General features: G+C 47.6%; 6 protein-coding genes across 6 annotated transcripts; 5 read left to right on the plus strand and 1 right to left on the minus strand.

The window, feature by feature from the left end:
- Positions 1 to 19: 19 nt before the first annotated feature.
- Positions 20 to 4,980, minus strand: EV420DRAFT_1507088 (linoleate diol synthase). Its single transcript, XM_060471354.1, has 29 exons — positions 4,892 to 4,980; positions 4,700 to 4,813; positions 4,567 to 4,623; positions 4,471 to 4,498; positions 4,416 to 4,442; positions 4,175 to 4,367; positions 3,989 to 4,060; positions 3,721 to 3,937; positions 3,525 to 3,666; positions 3,399 to 3,475; positions 3,287 to 3,349; positions 3,059 to 3,240; positions 2,944 to 3,006; positions 2,848 to 2,891; positions 2,716 to 2,795; positions 2,641 to 2,656; positions 2,437 to 2,586; positions 1,991 to 2,384; positions 1,716 to 1,938; positions 1,578 to 1,660; positions 1,423 to 1,525; positions 1,203 to 1,368; positions 1,070 to 1,150; positions 988 to 1,017; positions 868 to 937; positions 791 to 818; positions 660 to 739; positions 511 to 607; positions 20 to 454 (listed from the first exon to the last, which is right to left on the minus strand). The coding sequence occupies exons 1-29, from the start codon at positions 4,964 to 4,966 to the stop codon at positions 431 to 433; spliced, it is 2,979 nt and encodes a 992-aa protein (XP_060337676.1). The 5' UTR covers positions 4,967 to 4,980; the 3' UTR covers positions 20 to 430.
- Positions 4,981 to 5,955: 975 nt separating this feature from the next.
- On the plus strand, positions 5,956 to 8,113 carry EV420DRAFT_664776 (uncharacterized protein). The gene is made up of 2 exons (XM_060482981.1): positions 5,956 to 6,133; positions 6,193 to 8,113. Exon 2 carries the CDS (start codon positions 6,331 to 6,333, stop codon positions 7,957 to 7,959), a length of 1,629 nt encoding a protein of 542 aa, XP_060337677.1. The 5' UTR covers positions 5,956 to 6,133; positions 6,193 to 6,330; the 3' UTR covers positions 7,960 to 8,113.
- EV420DRAFT_664755 (Arabinanase/levansucrase/invertase) lies at positions 8,114 to 10,182 on the plus strand. The gene is made up of 14 exons (XM_060482980.1): positions 8,114 to 8,521; positions 8,579 to 8,600; positions 8,654 to 8,776; positions 8,835 to 8,853; positions 8,904 to 8,930; positions 8,983 to 9,083; positions 9,141 to 9,242; positions 9,302 to 9,320; positions 9,379 to 9,476; positions 9,536 to 9,695; positions 9,751 to 9,760; positions 9,811 to 9,861; positions 9,916 to 9,980; positions 10,034 to 10,182. Exons 1-14 carry the CDS (start codon positions 8,420 to 8,422, stop codon positions 10,110 to 10,112), a joined length of 978 nt encoding a protein of 325 aa, XP_060337678.1. The 5' UTR covers positions 8,114 to 8,419; the 3' UTR covers positions 10,113 to 10,182.
- Positions 10,183 to 11,395: 1,213 nt separating this feature from the next.
- On the plus strand, positions 11,396 to 13,360 carry EV420DRAFT_1507108 (DUF676-domain-containing protein). The gene is made up of 8 exons (XM_060471355.1): positions 11,396 to 11,682; positions 11,734 to 11,837; positions 11,890 to 12,107; positions 12,156 to 12,213; positions 12,262 to 12,348; positions 12,404 to 12,499; positions 12,520 to 12,568; positions 12,623 to 13,360. The coding sequence occupies exons 1-8, from the start codon at positions 11,479 to 11,481 to the stop codon at positions 13,100 to 13,102; spliced, it is 1,296 nt and encodes a 431-aa protein (XP_060337679.1). The 5' UTR covers positions 11,396 to 11,478; the 3' UTR covers positions 13,103 to 13,360.
- Positions 13,361 to 13,760: 400 nt separating this feature from the next.
- On the plus strand, positions 13,761 to 14,391 carry EV420DRAFT_664947 (uncharacterized protein). Its single transcript, XM_060482983.1, has 3 exons — positions 13,761 to 13,940; positions 13,990 to 14,049; positions 14,096 to 14,391. Exons 1-3 carry the CDS (start codon positions 13,874 to 13,876, stop codon positions 14,314 to 14,316), a joined length of 348 nt encoding a protein of 115 aa, XP_060337680.1. The 5' UTR covers positions 13,761 to 13,873; the 3' UTR covers positions 14,317 to 14,391.
- A 639-nt stretch (positions 14,392 to 15,030) lies between these two features.
- On the plus strand, positions 15,031 to 16,320 carry EV420DRAFT_664942 (uncharacterized protein). The gene is made up of 6 exons (XM_060482982.1): positions 15,031 to 15,244; positions 15,302 to 15,422; positions 15,473 to 15,538; positions 15,600 to 15,977; positions 16,030 to 16,180; positions 16,233 to 16,320. Exons 2-5 carry the CDS (start codon positions 15,342 to 15,344, stop codon positions 16,126 to 16,128), a joined length of 624 nt encoding a protein of 207 aa, XP_060337681.1. The 5' UTR covers positions 15,031 to 15,244; positions 15,302 to 15,341; the 3' UTR covers positions 16,129 to 16,180; positions 16,233 to 16,320.
- Positions 16,321 to 17,198: the final 878 nt, after the last annotated feature.

The raw sequence follows: 17,198 nt of genomic DNA on the forward strand, positions 1-17,198 counted from the left end.
ATAATGGATTCCTGTTTTACTTGTGTATAAAATTAACGTGCTCGCGCCAGTCGAATTGTATTAGTCGGCAACGAAGAACACCTATCTATTAACCCCAAATTAACCCTCCAACCTCCGACGACCAATAAAACAAACTTCCCTCCTTCGGAAATCGCCCGTATTGGTGCGGAACTATGTTTGGAACCTAAACTCGTCGAGTACTTCGACTTGTCGATAAGAATACTGACATAACCTTATTCATGTAGTGCTTCTCTCGAGTAGCTAATACCAACATGACGTGCTTATGGCACCTTCTGAGCAATTTTCATAGGTATTTGAGTAACTAATAAGTCATTACAATCATTAAGAGGGAGTGCATGGGCCAGACATTGTCAATACATTCGATGAGTGAGACTAGTATCGACATAATCGTGACACATCAGTCATCTTCTTACTGCTTCACAGATCCATCGAACTAGAGGACATGTTAAAAAATGTTTAAAACGACTAATTGCCGTGTGAAAATCTTACCCGCACTATCAACGATGTAGGCCAGGGAGACACCTGTAGGTCACTGTCCAAGTAGCCATAGCGGAGATTCTCCCTAATCTTGTCTTCGATCTTGAACCTTATACGCCGATAAGCCTCATGTTCAAGGACTACAGCTGGTTCTCGCTTACCTGCTCAGTTTACCAGATTGACCGGGGCCACGACATATGCCAGGATAGCTAAGGACGGCTCGAAGCGTTTCGCTTAAGATCTATCGAGACGTCAAATAAGCTGAGAGAGAAACACAAGTACAGGCACAAACCTTCACAGTCAAAGGTTCTCCCAGACATCTAGAAGTGTTCTGGTGAGATAGGAACGATAAATTGGATCAGCACTTACTTCGACACGCTGAAGATCTCTGGTTGGACGTGACGATTAGTAGCGGGCCCTGGAGCGGCTGTGGTGGATACTTCGTCCATTAGATGAAGACCACGCGCACAGAAGAAGAGAAAGAAGTACTTGATGCCTCATGGAAGGTAGGATCTAGACCTGCTTCCCCTGTAAAAAACGACATAATTAAGAAAGATGAAGGTTAGCTTACGCATCACTTCACGAATTCTTCCTTCGTTTGTCGCAGATTGTACGTCGGATTCGAGGCAGATATTGAGCATGTTTGTAAGGGCTAAGATGTCATTGAGTCCTGCCATATATGAAAAAGATATATCGCCCCTCACCCAAAGATAGCTCGACCGATGCACCGACCATGATGGCTAAGATCGTGTTGTTGACTTCATCACTCGGTACTCCAAGCTCCGCCAGGCGTTTGATGAATTTCTCATCGGTTTTTTTATGACTTCTATTGGACGAAAAGGCACTTTCAACCAAATGGACGATGGAGAACTGACACGCTACGTTCAACAGACGTCGAAGGAAAATGCATATGTTTGACATCACCTTTTCAGCGGATTTGAGGTGGCTAGACAGGTGCTTGACGCCCTTCTGCATCTTGTGTTGGAAGTTCACTAGTTTGGAGTCCTCCACGCTCAGGAATATATATCTGTTAAGATGACAAATTAGCTGTCGAATAATGGGAAAGACCTGTAGCGCACTCGTAGACATCCCCTAGGATGTCATACAACTGAGCTGGTGTATACGCTCCATGTTGAGATCCCTTTGTCAACTGGATCCCAGCCTGCCAACCAAGAACGTTAGAAGTGAAACCAAGCGGAATTGAAAATGAAACGCACCACTTCCGTTGCAACCCAACCGACCGTCAACGGTTTAAAGACGTCACGCACAATATCAACGACGAGCTTGTCGCCTCCTACCATGCGCAACGACTGCTCGGACATAAGGAACGTGGTCTGGGTATAGAAATACTGCCCGATCTTGTCTTCTGACCCTATGGCCTCAGTAAGGGCGCGGACGACAACTTCACGACGTTTCTCATCATCTTGTGTGATGTAGAACCTACACCAAATGTTTCAGAAGAGAACTGCTTCAATGAAAAAAGATGCTCTACCCTTTGCCTTTTGCGTCAAGAATCTTTGCTGCCCTGTTCGCATACTTGGTACTACCGCTCGCGAACGTCACTACCCCCGGTGCCTTCTTCACCGGTCTCGTCAAATCATACTGATCCACCACACCCATCTTTGTCAAATGGACTTTCATGGATTCCGGCGTCATCAACGGGAAGAAGGCGTAAACGCTATTACCATTTTCTCCAAACTCATGCGGGAGAGTTCTCAGGAAGAGCTTTCCAAGAGCACTGCCAAATCCAAAGGCTTTAGGGTCACGTTGACAATCAGCGAAACCCCAAGAGGTGAGATTCGCAGGAGTGAAATCGCGTGTGAAGAATCGGTCACCACGCGTGAGAGCGATGGCATCACTGAGGATGGCACGGCTTATGGTGTAGCCTGCACATTGATCAGAGAAGGCATTGTCAGAGGCCTAAAGGAGTATGCTTACCAGGACATAAGCCGGCTCCGTCAACGAGTGGCTTGGCTTCTTCGGCTTGGAGACCAACATACAACTCGAGATTATTGATGTCGCCGTACAACTTCTCCGCAGTCTTGGCGATCTCAGGGTCGGAGTTCCACTCCAGGAATGTGGCGTATTCTGTCAGCGTCCGACATCAGAGCTATAAAACGTATTGATGTTGGAACCACCTACGCTTAAGTCCTAGGAACTAGAACCATGAAATGCAATCAGTACGAAGGAGAAGCAGTACGAAGTTAGAGCGCGCACCTTCCTGAACTCATTGAGAGAGCATACTCCCCAGAGTCGGTTCTGTTCTATTCCCAGTATTTCATGGAGGCGCATGGAAGCTTCACAAGCATCAATATTCATCTTCTTTTCATTTATGGAGAGACGACGTACGCGGGGTTCCCCTTGCCCTGAAAGCAGCCGCGGGTTCATCAGTCCTAGAGTTGACAGTTAATGACGTTGGCGGTTCCCCAAAATTTCCTTTCTTACGCATCTTGCAAAACTTTGGCCAAGTCTTCGTCCTTGAAGGAACCGTCTGTTTGTCGGGTCAGGCTAAAACAAACGTCCTGTGACCCCATTTATTTTGAGCAAGCGAAGCACTCACTTTCCGAAAGTCCAGTGAGTCAAGTCTGGGTCCAGTTGACTCAATTTCTTCGCAACTTCCTTGAAGTCTGTGGTCGTGACTTCATCAAAGGGTTTCCCTTCGAACATGTCACCCATGAGTTTTTCCACCCATTTTTCGTCTTTAGCACTGGTGGTAGCATGCCATCGGTAGAGACAATTAAACTGATACGTGTAAGAACTGATGCCTTGGCAGGAAATATGGACATACCTCAACGCTACAGACGTTTCCTTCTCCGCGCTCGAATGTGGCGTGATCATCCTTCCGGAATTCCTGTGCCAAGGATGAGTAGCAGATCGATCATCACGGTAAGTGTACGTACACCAAACGGATTCAAACTCCAGCTGCTACCCTCTCGTACAAGACCCAAGATACATGAGAAATAATCGGAAAATACGACTGATGAACGTCAGCTCTCTATTAACATAAGAGAATATGGGGTGCATACCAGTGCCGAACCAGCCACAGTTGACTAGACGAGCGGTCTGGAACAACTCTTCGTCCTGCTTCAAGCGATCCTCCTCGGACAACGTTGAAGGGTCAACAAAGGTGTCATGTTCGTTTATCTCGTGCAACTTCTGGGCGATATACTGGAGAAGATAGGTCGGCTTCCTCCTTACATCCACGAATGAATGCTCACTCACATTATGATTCCTAGAAAAGAGCACCAGGAGCACGCAAACAGCGGGCGGAAGCAGCATAAGCCTATCCTCAGCGAAAACATCCTTGTGCAGCTTTCCGTATCCATCGCGTTTCCGAACCTTGTCTTGCGCCGCTTGATTATGGCCGTATAAAGGTGCTAGATCCACGTATGAAGATGTTTCGTTGATGCTGATATCGGTATGTGATGTCCGGAATACACTTGAAAGCTATTATTAGCGGGAGCGGAGATACAATGGGGCTGCCACCAACGTGTGTATAACGAGAGCGGCAAATGCGAACATGAGGGATGATAGACCACCTGGGTGCTTGACGAACTGCAAACTGTGTCAGCATGACGTTAGGAAGGAGAATTCAGACTTGCACCATCGCGTTTCAAGAGGCTGTAAGCAACTGAATCAGACCTTTTAAGAGACGAAGAAGGGGTTGCTAGCTCACGTATCGAAAATCAAGCCCGAATCTGGCATATTTCGCCTCGGCAGAGGATGAGTTTGTTGTACACTTCTGGCATACGGCGTTCCCGCCTTTCCCATATCCGAAGCTAGGACGTTATTGTTCGAGCCGTCTGCCTTGCGGAATTTGTACTCGTTTCCGAGATAAGTAGCCGGAGGATGGGAAAGATCATTGTACACTTGAAAAGGATCAGTCTAGGAAACCGACAGAGTTGGACGCAACTTACGCAAGGCAATGACTTTGTTCTGAAGGGCTATCAGCTAATGACCCAGGTGGAAGACGCGAGAGGAAAACAAGGGCATGTTCAAGCTGCACACAGACGCCGATCAAAATTTGAGTATGCGAGTTAGACACACGAGGAAGCGGGAAGCGGTTACCAGGAGCTTTCTGTCATCTAGACTATCCGTGTTGCGTACCGCATCTACGAGAGAGACCTGATTTATTTTACATGTCACCCTTTCGCGCTATGTATGAAAAGTCCGACTCACTACTGTCGAAGGGTCCACCGACAGCTGGTAACCCTTTCTTGCCCCGATCTAGGAGGTCAGTCAACGCTTTTGGAAGCCCGGTGCCATGGCTAGTTGGTTCGTCTGGCGACGATGGGGACGCCATTCGTTGCCGCAGCTTCGGTTCCGTTAGACTCGACGACCTGGAATGAAGATGAACAAGACGAAATCGAGCGGGGACAATGATATAGCCCACCGCCGTATTTATTTGGCGGCTCTGACGACGAAAGATGGAGGATTTTCGCGGTAGGGAACTGGTGGGAGCCGACATTATTGGAGGGGAAAGGAAGGCAAGAAATCAAGTCCGACTTATATATGAAGCGTGCAGAAAGAAGTTTGACGAACGGAGTAAAGCATTTAACCGGTTTTGAATGTTTGTGCGTTGACAAGATGAATGGACGACGGCATGTGCATGAGACAACTTCGTGTTAAGGAAATCAGTGACGAGAATAAGGCACGGGGCCGGCTATTAATTGCTTCCATTGCAACCGCATCGCGAGAAGCTTTGAAGAAATTGAAGCCTTCTGACCTTTATAGAATGCACCAGAGAATAAGGAAGGTGCCTCTAGCGACAATTTTTGGTGAGATTAACTCAAAGTTTGAACCGTAGCTTGCATGAATACCAGATGCAGCTCCGGACTTAACGGAGGGGGGCCGGATTGGCAGTTTTTCACATCCTGTAAGCAGGGGCAAAATTCTCATGAATCGGAGTCATTCCATTCGTTCCCGACCCTTTGAGCTTGCTTTCCGGGGTTGTGATGCGCTGAAGAAGGATACTATCAGTAATGTTTTTTTGGAACGCAGGCTGTAATATATTGAGCTCACCCCAGGATAAGTATAAACCAGTTCCTTCTATACTCCAAATATTGTTCAGTTATTATTGAAAATTCAGGTATGCAATCGAGTGACAGCGACAGGTCGAATTTTAAGGAACCTGCTGCCATCTTTGAATTTGAGCACGTCCGAGGTCTGTCGTAAAAATTGGAATTAGGAGGAATCGCCGCAGAGAAGATCATCAAGGAAGGCGAAAGCAAAGGATTCCGGCCAAGTTAGCTCCGCAGTGAAGCGATGCGAACGCTACCAGAAATATAGAGCAGATAGCAATTCTGTGGCTCAACGGAGAGGCTTGATATCGCCGGTGAAGGGCCACGTATATCGCCAGAAAATATCTAGAATTATTTTGATGAAATAAGAGTTGTACTGAGTACTGAACGGGCCTCTGTGGTCGTCTGTGGTCTTCTGTGGTGGTGCCAGAAAAGCAATACGGTCACGGGCGTCACACGCTGATTCCGCAACCGTATCGTTGCCACCGACATCCACGACAACGCCAGTATCCAGGCTGTGCCTCCTTTGCCGGGCAATAAAAACTGGTTCAGTTTGCAGTTCAGTATGGCTGAAACTGTAGCTGGCCTACCTTCCGACCCAAACGACATGACTGGTTCGTCTACCCTATCCTGTCGCTACCGTTTCCTACTCATATCTTCAATATTTCTCCAGTGACCGACTCTTCCAAATGCCCAGAGCTCTCCTTCAATCTCCCAAATTGACGCAGAAATACTCCAGCATGAAGAGGCAGTCAGGGAACTCAAATCACGACGAAATGCTCTCTCACCAATCTCCAAACTTCCCCCCGAAATGCTCTCCAGAATCTTTCTCTTCGTCTCCTACCCTCATGAATCCTACAATTCACTTCTGTGGATCAATGTTTCCCATGTCTCACGACACTGGCGCGCCACTGCGCTCGGTTTTCCAGCTTTGTGGAGTTCGCCCCCCTTCAAGACCCCTGCCTGGGCTCATGAAATGCTCAAGAGATCAAAGATGGCCCCTCTAACCATCGTTGCCGATCTTACCTACATGTCCCCCAAAATCCTCTCAGTGTTCGACGACGCCATGAAGCAGGTCGACCGTGCTGCCGAACTCAACCTTACCGGTGATAAAACCATGGAGAAATACCTCACTGACTTAACAAAGCGGGCGCCTTTCCTCAGAAAGCTTTGTATTTCTCAATTTTATGCTGGCTACCGTGAAGTTGAAGAAAAGATAGTCCTTCCCGATAATTTCTTGGACGGCCAAGCCCCCCGGTTGCGCCACCTCAACCTTAATCGGTGTCAAGTGCACTGGGATTCCACCCTGATGCAAAATCTCACATACCTCAGGATAGTGGAACCAGGTGACTTCAGACCTACCATTTCTCAGCTTGTCGACGTGCTCAAACAGATGCCTTGGCTTGAAACACTTGATTTAGATCATGCGTTGCCCATCGTTTCGGAATGCACCAAGACTCTGCCTCGTCCCTCGCACGTTATATCCTTGCCTCACTTATCACTGATCCGCCTCACATCTAACGTTCTTGAAACCGCTAATGTTCTGAACCACATCGACTTTCCCTCCACGGCCACCATGCGGCTCATCCTACACGGTACCAAAGGGACGGGGACAGATTTCTCTTCCCTTGTACCAACGCTCTCTAAATCACGGACATTCGCCGGCGGCTCTTCCGACAAGGCCCTCAAAAGTGCACCTTTCAAGACGCTGTCATTAACAAGCCCATTTCAAACCGACATCCGCTTCTCTGCCTTTACCACCGTCAATCCCTCCACTAGTCGCGTAGATTATGCTATCCCGGCCCTCGAACTGCACCTGTCATGGCGACTTGACTCTTCTGGCACCAAAGAGCAAGTCGCACAGACAATTTGCCGAGCTTTACCCCTTGCCCAACTTCGAGTCCTCCGGGTCTTTGACCCCGATTGCGATTTCAAACATATGACATGGGTAGACCTGTTTGGCTCTTTACCGAAGTTGCAGAAAATAGAGTTTTCAGGCGCTACAAAGACCTTCGCCGAAGCGCTAGGCGAGATCAAGCCCCCAGCACCTGTTGATGCAGATCAGGGCTACAATCTGCGGAGGAAGAAGCAGACGCCTGATAGCGTTTACTTTCCCCGCCTTCGCAGTCTTATCCTCACGGGGACGGACTTCTCAGATTTTTCCGACGTGCTGTTAGACGCGTTGATGGTGCGAGCAGAGTGTGGGACAGAGGTACAGGCGCTGACGCTGTCAGATTGTTCTCATTTGTACGATGAGGATGTAGAGCTCCTGGAAGAAGTTGTTGTGGAGGTTGCGTGGGATGGTCACGTGCTGGATAGCGAGATGTATGACAGTGACTATGATGGATACTCGGATTCGCTTTATGATGATGAGTATGGACATGGCATCTTCCCATTTTTTCATTTCCATGAAGATGATGATTGGTACCAACCGTTTTGAATACTTTTGTAGAATCTATGCTGACTTTCTGCAGGTATCTCAATCATTGGTGACTTGAAGGACTGTTATCTTTCCCTCTGCTTGTATATAAATTTGAAATGTACATTTGCTTATTCTCCGTCAGCTACCTCGCTTCAAAGGTCCATTTTATGGAATTAGGAATCCTCGGGTGGGCATCGGAATATCGTCGGGTGGCGGGATGTGGCGGTCCCCCTTCGGTCCGCCAGTTCCAAGCGACTTGGCGTGATCAGCGAGATTTCCTTCAAAGTCTAAAAGAACAAAAGCGCAGTGATGTTCTCCGCCTGACGCATCTTTAGTTTTTCCTTTATGCGCACCCAGACCTCGAAACTACCGCGATGAGCAATTACGGACCGTATAATTACTCCGAGGGCATGGTTTAAAAGGGTTGGGATGCCAGGTGGTTCATAGGATATCTGTTTTTTCCACGCGCGTGTTGACAATGCTCAAACTCTTGGCTCTGTTCGCCCTGGTCTGGCAATGCTTGTCTGTCCAGGCATTCAAGAATCCCATCAAGTCATCTGATGGTTCTGATCCTTTTATCGTGAGCCTTGTGTATTCTCCAGAGCATTCGCACATTGTTGACTAGAGCATACTCTAGGTATACAGCGACGGATATTATTGCACGTCTTTTTCTCATTCGTTCTTGTCTCTAGGTTCCCTGACTTGGCTGCAGATCTTACTACCACGACATGGACGGATATTCAAATCACTCGGGGCACGTCGATGCAGGAGTTGAAGGATGCAACGCCCAAGGTCGTATGGTCTGATTCTACGGCGTCCAGGTGCTGCAATGTCTGTGAGTCACTTCCATGGGGCTTGTGTGGGCTTACATTGATTTTCTTTTCTTCTTCAAGGGGCCCCTGAAATTTGGTGGTATGGATACTGCTTCCTTGAATTGTTCGATCTATTGACAGCCGGTCAAGGTATGCCGCCGAAAGTTCCTGGTTCATGTAAGCCTTGGTTTCGTTCAAGAACAGAGCAAAATGATGAATATTCGTTCAGCTACTACACGGCCGGTGTCTCTGGTACTTTCGACGACCAATATCTCCACGTCCTCAAAGGATCTTCCACCAGCATTTGGGACTCTGAGTGGAGCTATGAAGGTGACTGACTCATTTCTTGTCGGCATTCTTTCCTGGTCTGATTAAGTATTATTTTAGGCCGGATCAGCATTCCCAACAGAGACTACTGGTCCATCGACGCCACCCTCTTATTCTACGGCGACGCGACCTACTTGGTGTACTCAGCTTGGGACGGAGATTGTTCGTTCCTCTCGTGTGATTACAGATATTTATGCCCTAATGCTTATTTCCCCCTTCAGATCAGTGTTTGTTTATCGCGTACGTGTGCCTTCATCCTGGATATAGTACTTACCCTACACAAAACACGACGATGCAGAGAAATGACAAGCTCCTCCACCGTCGGCAACGCTGTCAAGATCTCCACGCCCACATACGACTGGGAAATGGTTGATGCCAACGTTAATGAAGGCCCAGGCAAGTTGACATTCCGTCTTCTTGCAATGATTTTACGGTTAACATCGCCTTCGGTTTAGCTGCTCTGTACTATGGGGGACGCACCTTCCTCACATACTCTGCCTCGAACTGCGCGGGAACTGGGTACAAACTAGGCAGACTGGAGCTCACGGGCACGAATCCGCTCAGTGCATCCTCCTGGACAAAGTACTCTGAGCCTATCTTCACCAGTGCTAATGGGTAAGTGGTAGTCGTCATCAACTTGGACGCTGTGACCAATTGTATAACGCCACAGAAACTACGAGGTTCGAGTGATGAGATAACCTAGAAAGCGGAATACTAACTTAAAATACAGCCTGGTCACAATGGATTTTTCACAAGCGAGGATGGTACGGAAATTTGGATGGTGAGTCTTTTTCAAAATATTCATGACCGTTGAATTTTGATTCGTCTTCCTCAGGTTTACCATGCTTCTTCCACTTCTCCTGGTACTTGTGATGGTGCTAGGTACACGATGGTGCAGTCGTGAGTGCTTATGAGGTTTTACAAATGAAGTCGACGCTGATGGTGTACAACAGCATTAGCTGGAACAGCGACGGTACCCCGAACTTGGGCTCTCCCGTCTCTGAAAGCACTTCACTCTCAGAGCCAGCGTAGAATCATGCGAAGTAGTGCAGTTAGTAGCCCTCAAATAAAGATAATTCGAGATGACCGTTGATGTTACCGCAACTTGAGATTGAGACGTCAAAGTCGGTTCAAGAAGATCAAAAAAGTTCATTAACAAGATAACGACTAAATGCCAGCGACATCCAAACTCGCTCTTGATCCAGCAGTAAAAGTCCCATAATCAAAATCAAACTTCGTAGAAACTCGTAACACATAATTGATACAGTCAATAGTTCGTCGCGTTCATCATGTCGCTGGGAAGATGTGAGCGAAGGAGATGACATATAGGGTTGATCTTACTGGTGGTATAATTGAGAAGTGTCTTTAAGCCTCCCCTGAGGAAGTGGCGTTCGACGACGCCTCCTGAACCTCGGGGGCTGCATGTTGATAGTCGACCCGCAGGTCAAAGGAGCTTTTCTTCTTGTGCAACGTCTTTGGCGACGAGTCGCAAGATGCGAAAGCCCCTTCCTTCGGCGCAGGTTTCCCTTCGGTGGCAGCTACACCGGATTCTGGCACCTCTGTCGACACCCATTCAGCTACGGATTTCTCGAGATCGTTGGAGGTGGTCATGATCATAGTGATGGATTTAGCGTGAAAGATCGTGAAATTGAGGCAGAGATGACTCAGAGGTTGACGTTGGTGGTAGAGACGAGTCAAGAGTTGAGTGGCAGTATTTATAGGGACGCGGAATATTGAGACAGCACAGCCGTGTAGCCCTTATAGGAGTCGTCATCGTCGTCATGTTCCACGATCGAGAATGCCCTGTGAACAATGGACCTTGCAATCTGGCATGAATATTACCTGTAAAGCTCAAAGACTAGGTCACATTCCTTCTACATTGTTCGAGAGGATAAGATCCGGAAGAACCCAACTTGCTGACGAGCGGCTGTTCCCGGTATTCGGACGAGCGGTAAGCAAAGTGGAAAGTTGGTGAACAGCGGGGCGCCGGACAGTCACGGTAGTCGCAGAGAGTGAGCGCTGAGTATAGAGACCACAAGGCAATGAAATGAATCACGGCTAAATGAGAATACGAGCCCGAGAGTGCAAATCAAGATATCAACAGACGAAATGGACGATTAAGTTTGCCTTCAAAGAGATCCGAAAAATTGTGCAATGCAATGGTTGACCTGAAAAAAAAGGTAAGAGTACAAACCGTTTCACGCTAGTACAGAATGGATGCTTCATCTTTGAAGCACAAAATGTCGCAGTTTGGTCGGTGAGTAAGCAGGATGACTGCACCAAAGTATGACGCGTTCACGGATCACTCGGCGCAGTTCCCTTCCTTGCTTACTACATTTACTTTTTCTTTCGTATACCACTAATTATTTCTCTCTCTCTCTCTCTCTTAGTATTTCTAATGTCCTCCTATCATCTCCTTGTTCTCGTCCACGGAATGTGGGGAAATCCTTCTCACATGGCTGAGATGAAGCGTATCATGCTGGAAACACACGCGCAGCCCAGTTCCGACGGCATTAAAATGCGACTCCTGGTGGCGGAAACCAACAAAGAAGCATCTACATACGACGGGATAGACTGGGGAGGTGAAAGGGTAGCTCAAGAGGTAGTTCTTCATCGTACATGTAAGGCAGCCATTACTGAGCTTGAATGTCAGGTGTTGGACGAAGTAGAGAAGTTACAACAGGACGGAGATAAAGTCGTCAGATTTTCCATCACAGGCTACAGTCTTGGAGGCCTTGTTTCGCGCTATGTTGTTGGGTAAGTTCTTGTCCAAGCATTTTCAAGAACTCATGTCGAGTTATATCTTCAGCATCCTTAACCGACGAGGTTTCTTCGAAGATGTCACACCTCTCAACTTCAATACAGTTGCAACTCCTCATGTCGGGCTTCCTACATATCCATCATTTGTGTCGAGTTTATTCTCTACACTTGGACCCAAACTTCTTTCGCGAACAGGAGAGCAATTTTATTGCGTAGATAAATGGTCGAGTACAGGTCGTCCACTGTTAGACATCATGGCAGATCCAGGTTTGTCTGTATTGGATCCGCAATGGCCTCGCCTAACTATGCATCTAGATCAAATTTTTTATAAAAGTCTAGCTGCCTTTAAAACAATTAGAATATACGCAAACTCGTGAGTGCTGGGTTATCTTTCAATTAATGTTCGCTCACAATTACGAAGAGTAAATGATCGTACTGTACCATATGTGACCGCAGCCATAGAATTAGAGGATAACTTTTTGGACCACGCAACCAACGGAATTGAAATGTACGTCGGCAACGTCATCCTTATAATAGCCCCCTGATGGTTATTATTTTTGCAGCGAGTTGCATGAAGAATATAACCCTATAATCAAATCATACAGTCTTCCTGCCATATCTCCTGCCCCGACGCCAAAACCTGCTATACTTTCCAGACAGTGGCTCAAGGACAAGAAAGAGCGAACATATCTACCACCATTTCTGCAGTTCCGCTTCCCTTTAACCTGGTCAGCGTCTCTCCAATGGCATAACATATGACATCACTAACATAGATCATTCAGGTATTCTACGCGCTGCTTCCTGTCTTGATACCTATCGGCGCATCTCTAATCATCGTTCGTCTGTCTCTTGCATCACGATCCTCCCGAGCCCGAATCAGACTCCTGGAAAAAGAGAACGAATCCAACGGCGAGCGTCTAATTCATCTGTTGTCCGATCTTGAGCGACAAGTAGAGGACGCTGTCGTCGACATCATTGACGACCCTGGCATCACGTCCTCATCCAAGAATGTTCTTCCCGAGAAAGACAAACGCAAGATGAAGGAGGATAGTACTGCTTCGGAGCTCAAGGCTATCTTAACACCGCTACAACAGAAACTTGTGCGCGCATTGAATACTCTGCTGATCAAGAAGGAGCTCGTGTATCTTGACATTGGCCATAACTCGCATGCTACCATTATTTCACGGGATGTCAAGCGTTTCGAGATGCATCGTCTGGGGTGGGGAGTCATCAAGCACTGGGCGGATTCTTTTGTTCTTTAGTCATGGAACCGTTGATACCTTACTTATCTTATGCACTCATGGATGGATGGATGTACGTATGTACCTGCACATAGACTCTTCGAACTCTTATTCTATAAGGCTCTTCAGTAAACAGGCCTTCTTAACAATAGGGACTTTGCTCGCATAATAAGTTTCACTGCACTTCTGTCGGATGCGCCAAGTCAAGTCATTGACTGCCAGCACCACGATACTATAATCCAAAGGGAAGGATGGACTGAATAAGTACCAGGGGCAAAATTCTGTAATGGAGGTGTATATTCTTTCTAGGCCTGTGACCGGTCCCTACATGAGCCTACCATCGACGCTTGCTCATGTAGGGACCGGTCACAGGTCTATATTCTGGCCAACTTGTCAATGATTTTCTCCCGTGGGATGCCCGTGTATGCTTGGCAAATTATCTCCGTTCAGATCTCGGCCCGGTCTGCTCTCCCTCTTCCGTCACTCACCCTCTAATCCCAGTGTCTTCGAAAAGGATTCACCTCGTGGTCATCGCTGGCAAAGTCTAGCGGCGATGCAAGCTTAAAACACGTCCTTCTCGACGATTCTGCCTTAGGCGTGCACAAGGTCTTCAATTGCACTTCTCATAACGTCGTATCACCTACAGCACCTTCCCATCCCATCTTTGACGATGGCTAACACCCAGAACGGACCTGGGAGGCTGTATATCTGCATGGTAGCATCAATCCCTCGGCTGAGGCTGTTGGTCAGTTCGGTTTCTACGTCGCTGGCCCGCGGGCCTCCTGGACGGAGATGAGCTATCGAGTCATATTCGAGCGAGGATGGGAATGGGCTAAAGGTGGGAAGCTTCCTGGCATCTGTGAGTGTTATTCGCTCTGTTTGGGACATCTCTGACGCATATTGGTCAGCTGGCGGCGTAGGTCGACAGAAGACAGAAGTCCATGTTGTGATGCAAGGCTTATTTGGAGGTTCATCTGGTGTCCGAAAACTATGTTCCATTAACGAGTGTTCCAGGCCTAGTGGTGCCGGGGATGTTTAATACCGATTCCCCGTTGGCTGAGAGCAACGAAGCAGGGCTTTTACGCGTTCGTGGATCTAGGAAGAACGCCGATTATAGAATCTCCGTAGGGCGAGGCGCGTTTACCTGGCCGGTGGGAAGATGGGTCGACGTCGCGCTCCGAATGAAATTGAATGATGTAGACAAGGAGGACGGTCAGTATTCTGGCTATGTATAATGTTTTCTGACATGATATTAGGCGAGCTTGAACTCTATATTAACGGTAAAGCTGTCGTCTCCGTTTACGGGCTGGATGTCAAATGATTCGAGGATTGAAAGAATGCATTTCCAAACATTCTTTGGAGGTACGATGGTATCTGCCTCGTTGGAATTCGGTCTCATGAATGCCATCAGGGCATACGGAAGACTGGGCTTCCCTAAAGGATCAAAAGGCATGGTTTGGTGATGTCACTGGAGTAGTTCTCGCTTGACTTCAGGTTTGTGGCTATTATTGTTGGTATTGAGACTTTGCACTGTTGTACTCTTAGATCCAGAAAAGCTGATGCCCTTTCAGACATTTCATCTAGTCGGAGGCTGTAGGGGTTGTCCTTTACTGCGCCATCGTGTAATAGCGACCGTGGATACATAGTTATCAACACTCGAGATATGGTTAAGAGGATCCGCCCACGAAGATCCATGATGATGACTAGGTTCGATCTGCTTCGCTTACTTGTCGATGCATCATTCTCGTGTGGCCCCCGACACTATCTTCGTGATGGACTCCGCGTTACATTCGTGTCCATCGATTTTTAAAGACCAATACCGGGGGGAATCGGCGTTTGCTACCTCCTCCACGATCCCAAGCAAGGAAATCTGGTAGCGCCCGTCTGATTAAGGGAGATTAAGGGACGTTCGTCCTGGAGAGGATCTGGTATTTAATGGTAAGGAGAGGTCTAGAGAAATAGGCGTTAAGGGCATCGGACACAGCCGACACCGGAGCACTCGATTTCATCTCTGCGCAGGCTCGCAGGCGCGGATATGACTGAACAAGGAAAATTGTCGCTAGATCGCGGAGATCCTATTTTCTGAAAGGAGGAAGAAGGTATTGATAAGGATGACGAAAAGTTGGAGGCTTTGGTGCGGGTACTGACCTGACGTGGAACATGGTAAGCAGTATTGAAAACCCCGGCTCCATTGTCGAGCCGACTGTGATGCGCCGAAAGACAGGTTTAGCTGCGGAAGGTGTAAGGCAACTCCTGGGCTATGTCTACTAGGTTTCCCAGCTCGAAAACCCCCAAACGCGATTTCATAGAAATGGCTTCCACTACTCTGCCCACCAACGTGGTGAGCTTACTCTTTCTCTTATTTCACCGTATCTCATCCTCCCTCTTCAGATTCGCGAAATCGGAGAGAGCGCACGTCTGCTGTTAGATCGATGCTCTGTCGAAAATGCAGACGCAGTGCGTCATTCCATTTGACGACGAACTGTTTACACTGGCATGTAATGAAGTAGCTCGTCAGGCCCTTATCGTCGACACGGAAACCTTGGAATTATTCACGCCATACATTAATCACGGCATCGACACTGTCACCATTGGGTACAACTATATCCAGGACATCAAATGCCGCATATACATCGTCCTCTACATGGCCTGCTTCTTCTACTTTGACGACAAGTTCACTCCGGAATATACTGCCTCTGATCATGTTACTCAGGACCTTTTCGCCTGTGTGATAGGAAAGTCATCCCCGGCCGATCCTCTCCAACGGTTGTTCTGTTACCTGATGACAGAAGCACCGATATGTTTCCCTAATCATCCTGCGTCGAACATCGTTATCACGGGCACCTTGAATCTTGTCACCTCTGCGAGTCTTGACTACCGCACTCAAGACATGAAGGTCGGTGTCGAAATTCGGGTTCTGGGATATGCCCGTTCACCCCGAATTGTAGATGCCGGCTTCGGCTAAAAGATATACGATGTTCACTAGAAGCATCTCTGGTGTTGCTGATGTTATGGGAGTGTTCATATTTCCAGCTTCGGTCCGGTGACTGCATATATTGCGGCCATTCCGGACCTAATGATCTTCATGTTATCTGCCAAGTCAGTCCTTTCGTTTATTCACCTGTCACGATACCTTATCTCGATCGCTTAGTGATGTTCTTTCTTTCTACAAGGAAGAATTAGCAGGGGAAGAACTGAACCGAGTTTCTCTTCTTGCTTTATGCGACAACTCTACGAAGACCGATGTGTTAAGACAGCTCGTTGAATCTACCGTCGAAGCTCACAATAACATTTTCAATAAATATATGAACTTTACTTGAGTATCCATGGTCGCGACCAGGGGCGCCCTCAAGTGGGCACTTGAGTGTGCCCGCTTGAGCGATCTGCTCTATATACACTCAAGCTACCATGCTACGTTACACCTAAGTACATAACCCCTGCTCAAGTGCATCTCGCTTAGATGCCTAATATCACTTAAGCGCTGATTTGTTTCAGCATCATATGGGTCATTTGAGCGCAAGACTCAAGTGGCTCTGACATTCCCAAACCTTCCACTGCTACTCCATTCACTGACTCCGAGGGAAGCCATAGTACTTACACGTGCAAATTAAAGACCGTCAGGCATCGTTTTCTATGTGAGACGTATGATGATCACAGTACAGAACCCCTGCTCGAACCAAGCTCGAACAGGCTGCAGGTACATGTGTCGGGAGGAGGGAGGATGGAGGAAAAGGTATTGCCACCATGCGACCAGTCTATTTAACTAGCCAGTACCACTTGCCATTGAGTAATGACAAAAGACCATGCAAAATCCAAATTACAATTATATTACGGTCAAAGCATACACTATTGTTCATCCCCTATTGTTTGTTCCTCGCGCCTTTTGTTCTTCAGGTCCACCGCCACTTGGAACTAAAACCTGCAACGAACACCTTCCTGACTTGTTCTCCCACCATGTCCACCGAAAACGTGATGCCCTCTCCTTGCAATTCTGGAACTGGATGTTATGCTAACCATTATGCCTCGCTCGGATTTTGCTCTTCAAAGACGATTGACTATACTAGCGCACTGCTGTTCTCCACCATTGCCACTGAAAATGCTCCTGCGATCACCTAAC

Source organism: Desarmillaria tabescens (assembly GCF_030435595.1).
Source record: "Desarmillaria tabescens strain CCBAS 213 chromosome Unknown EV420scaffold_3, whole genome shotgun sequence".
In the NCBI taxonomy this organism is placed as follows: Eukaryota; Fungi; Basidiomycota; class Agaricomycetes; order Agaricales; family Physalacriaceae; genus Desarmillaria; species Desarmillaria tabescens.

Excerpts from the sequence above, each read along its gene's own strand:
- EV420DRAFT_1507088 (XM_060471354.1), bottom strand. The coding sequence starts at position 4,966 with ATGTCGGCTCCCACCAGTTCCCTACCGCGAAAATCCTCCATCTTTCGT. Across the intron at positions 1,151-1,202 it reads ATCGGTCGAGCTATCTTTGG|CCCTTACAAACATGCTCAAT; the intron begins GTGAGGGGCGAT and ends ATGACATCTTAG. Across the intron at positions 819-867 it reads GAGATCTTCAGCGTGTCGAA|ATGTCTGGGAGAACCTTTGA; the intron begins GTAAGTGCTGAT and ends GAACACTTCTAG.
- EV420DRAFT_664776 (XM_060482981.1), top strand. The coding sequence starts at position 6,331 with ATGCTCTCCAGAATCTTTCTCTTCGTCTCCTACCCTCATGAATCCTAC.
- EV420DRAFT_664755 (XM_060482980.1), top strand. The coding sequence starts at position 8,420 with ATGCTCAAACTCTTGGCTCTGTTCGCCCTGGTCTGGCAATGCTTGTCT. Across the intron at positions 9,084-9,140 it reads CTCTGAGTGGAGCTATGAAG|GCCGGATCAGCATTCCCAAC; the intron begins GTGACTGACTCA and ends GTATTATTTTAG. Across the intron at positions 9,981-10,033 it reads AGGTACACGATGGTGCAGTC|CATTAGCTGGAACAGCGACG; the intron begins GTGAGTGCTTAT and ends GGTGTACAACAG.
- EV420DRAFT_1507108 (XM_060471355.1), top strand. The coding sequence starts at position 11,479 with ATGTCCTCCTATCATCTCCTTGTTCTCGTCCACGGAATGTGGGGAAAT. Across the intron at positions 12,108-12,155 it reads AGACATCATGGCAGATCCAG|ATCAAATTTTTTATAAAAGT; the intron begins GTTTGTCTGTAT and ends CTATGCATCTAG. Across the intron at positions 12,214-12,261 it reads ATTAGAATATACGCAAACTC|AGTAAATGATCGTACTGTAC; the intron begins GTGAGTGCTGGG and ends ACAATTACGAAG.
- EV420DRAFT_664947 (XM_060482983.1), top strand. The coding sequence starts at position 13,874 with ATGAGCTATCGAGTCATATTCGAGCGAGGATGGGAATGGGCTAAAGGT. Across the intron at positions 13,941-13,989 it reads TGGGAAGCTTCCTGGCATCT|CTGGCGGCGTAGGTCGACAG; the intron begins GTGAGTGTTATT and ends CATATTGGTCAG. Across the intron at positions 14,050-14,095 it reads GATGCAAGGCTTATTTGGAG|GCCTAGTGGTGCCGGGGATG; the intron begins GTTCATCTGGTG and ends CGAGTGTTCCAG.
- EV420DRAFT_664942 (XM_060482982.1), top strand. The coding sequence starts at position 15,342 with ATGTCTACTAGGTTTCCCAGCTCGAAAACCCCCAAACGCGATTTCATA. Across the intron at positions 15,539-15,599 it reads CTGTCGAAAATGCAGACGCA|GCCCTTATCGTCGACACGGA; the intron begins GTGCGTCATTCC and ends GTAGCTCGTCAG. Across the intron at positions 15,978-16,029 it reads ACCGCACTCAAGACATGAAG|ATGCCGGCTTCGGCTAAAAG; the intron begins GTCGGTGTCGAA and ends CCCGAATTGTAG.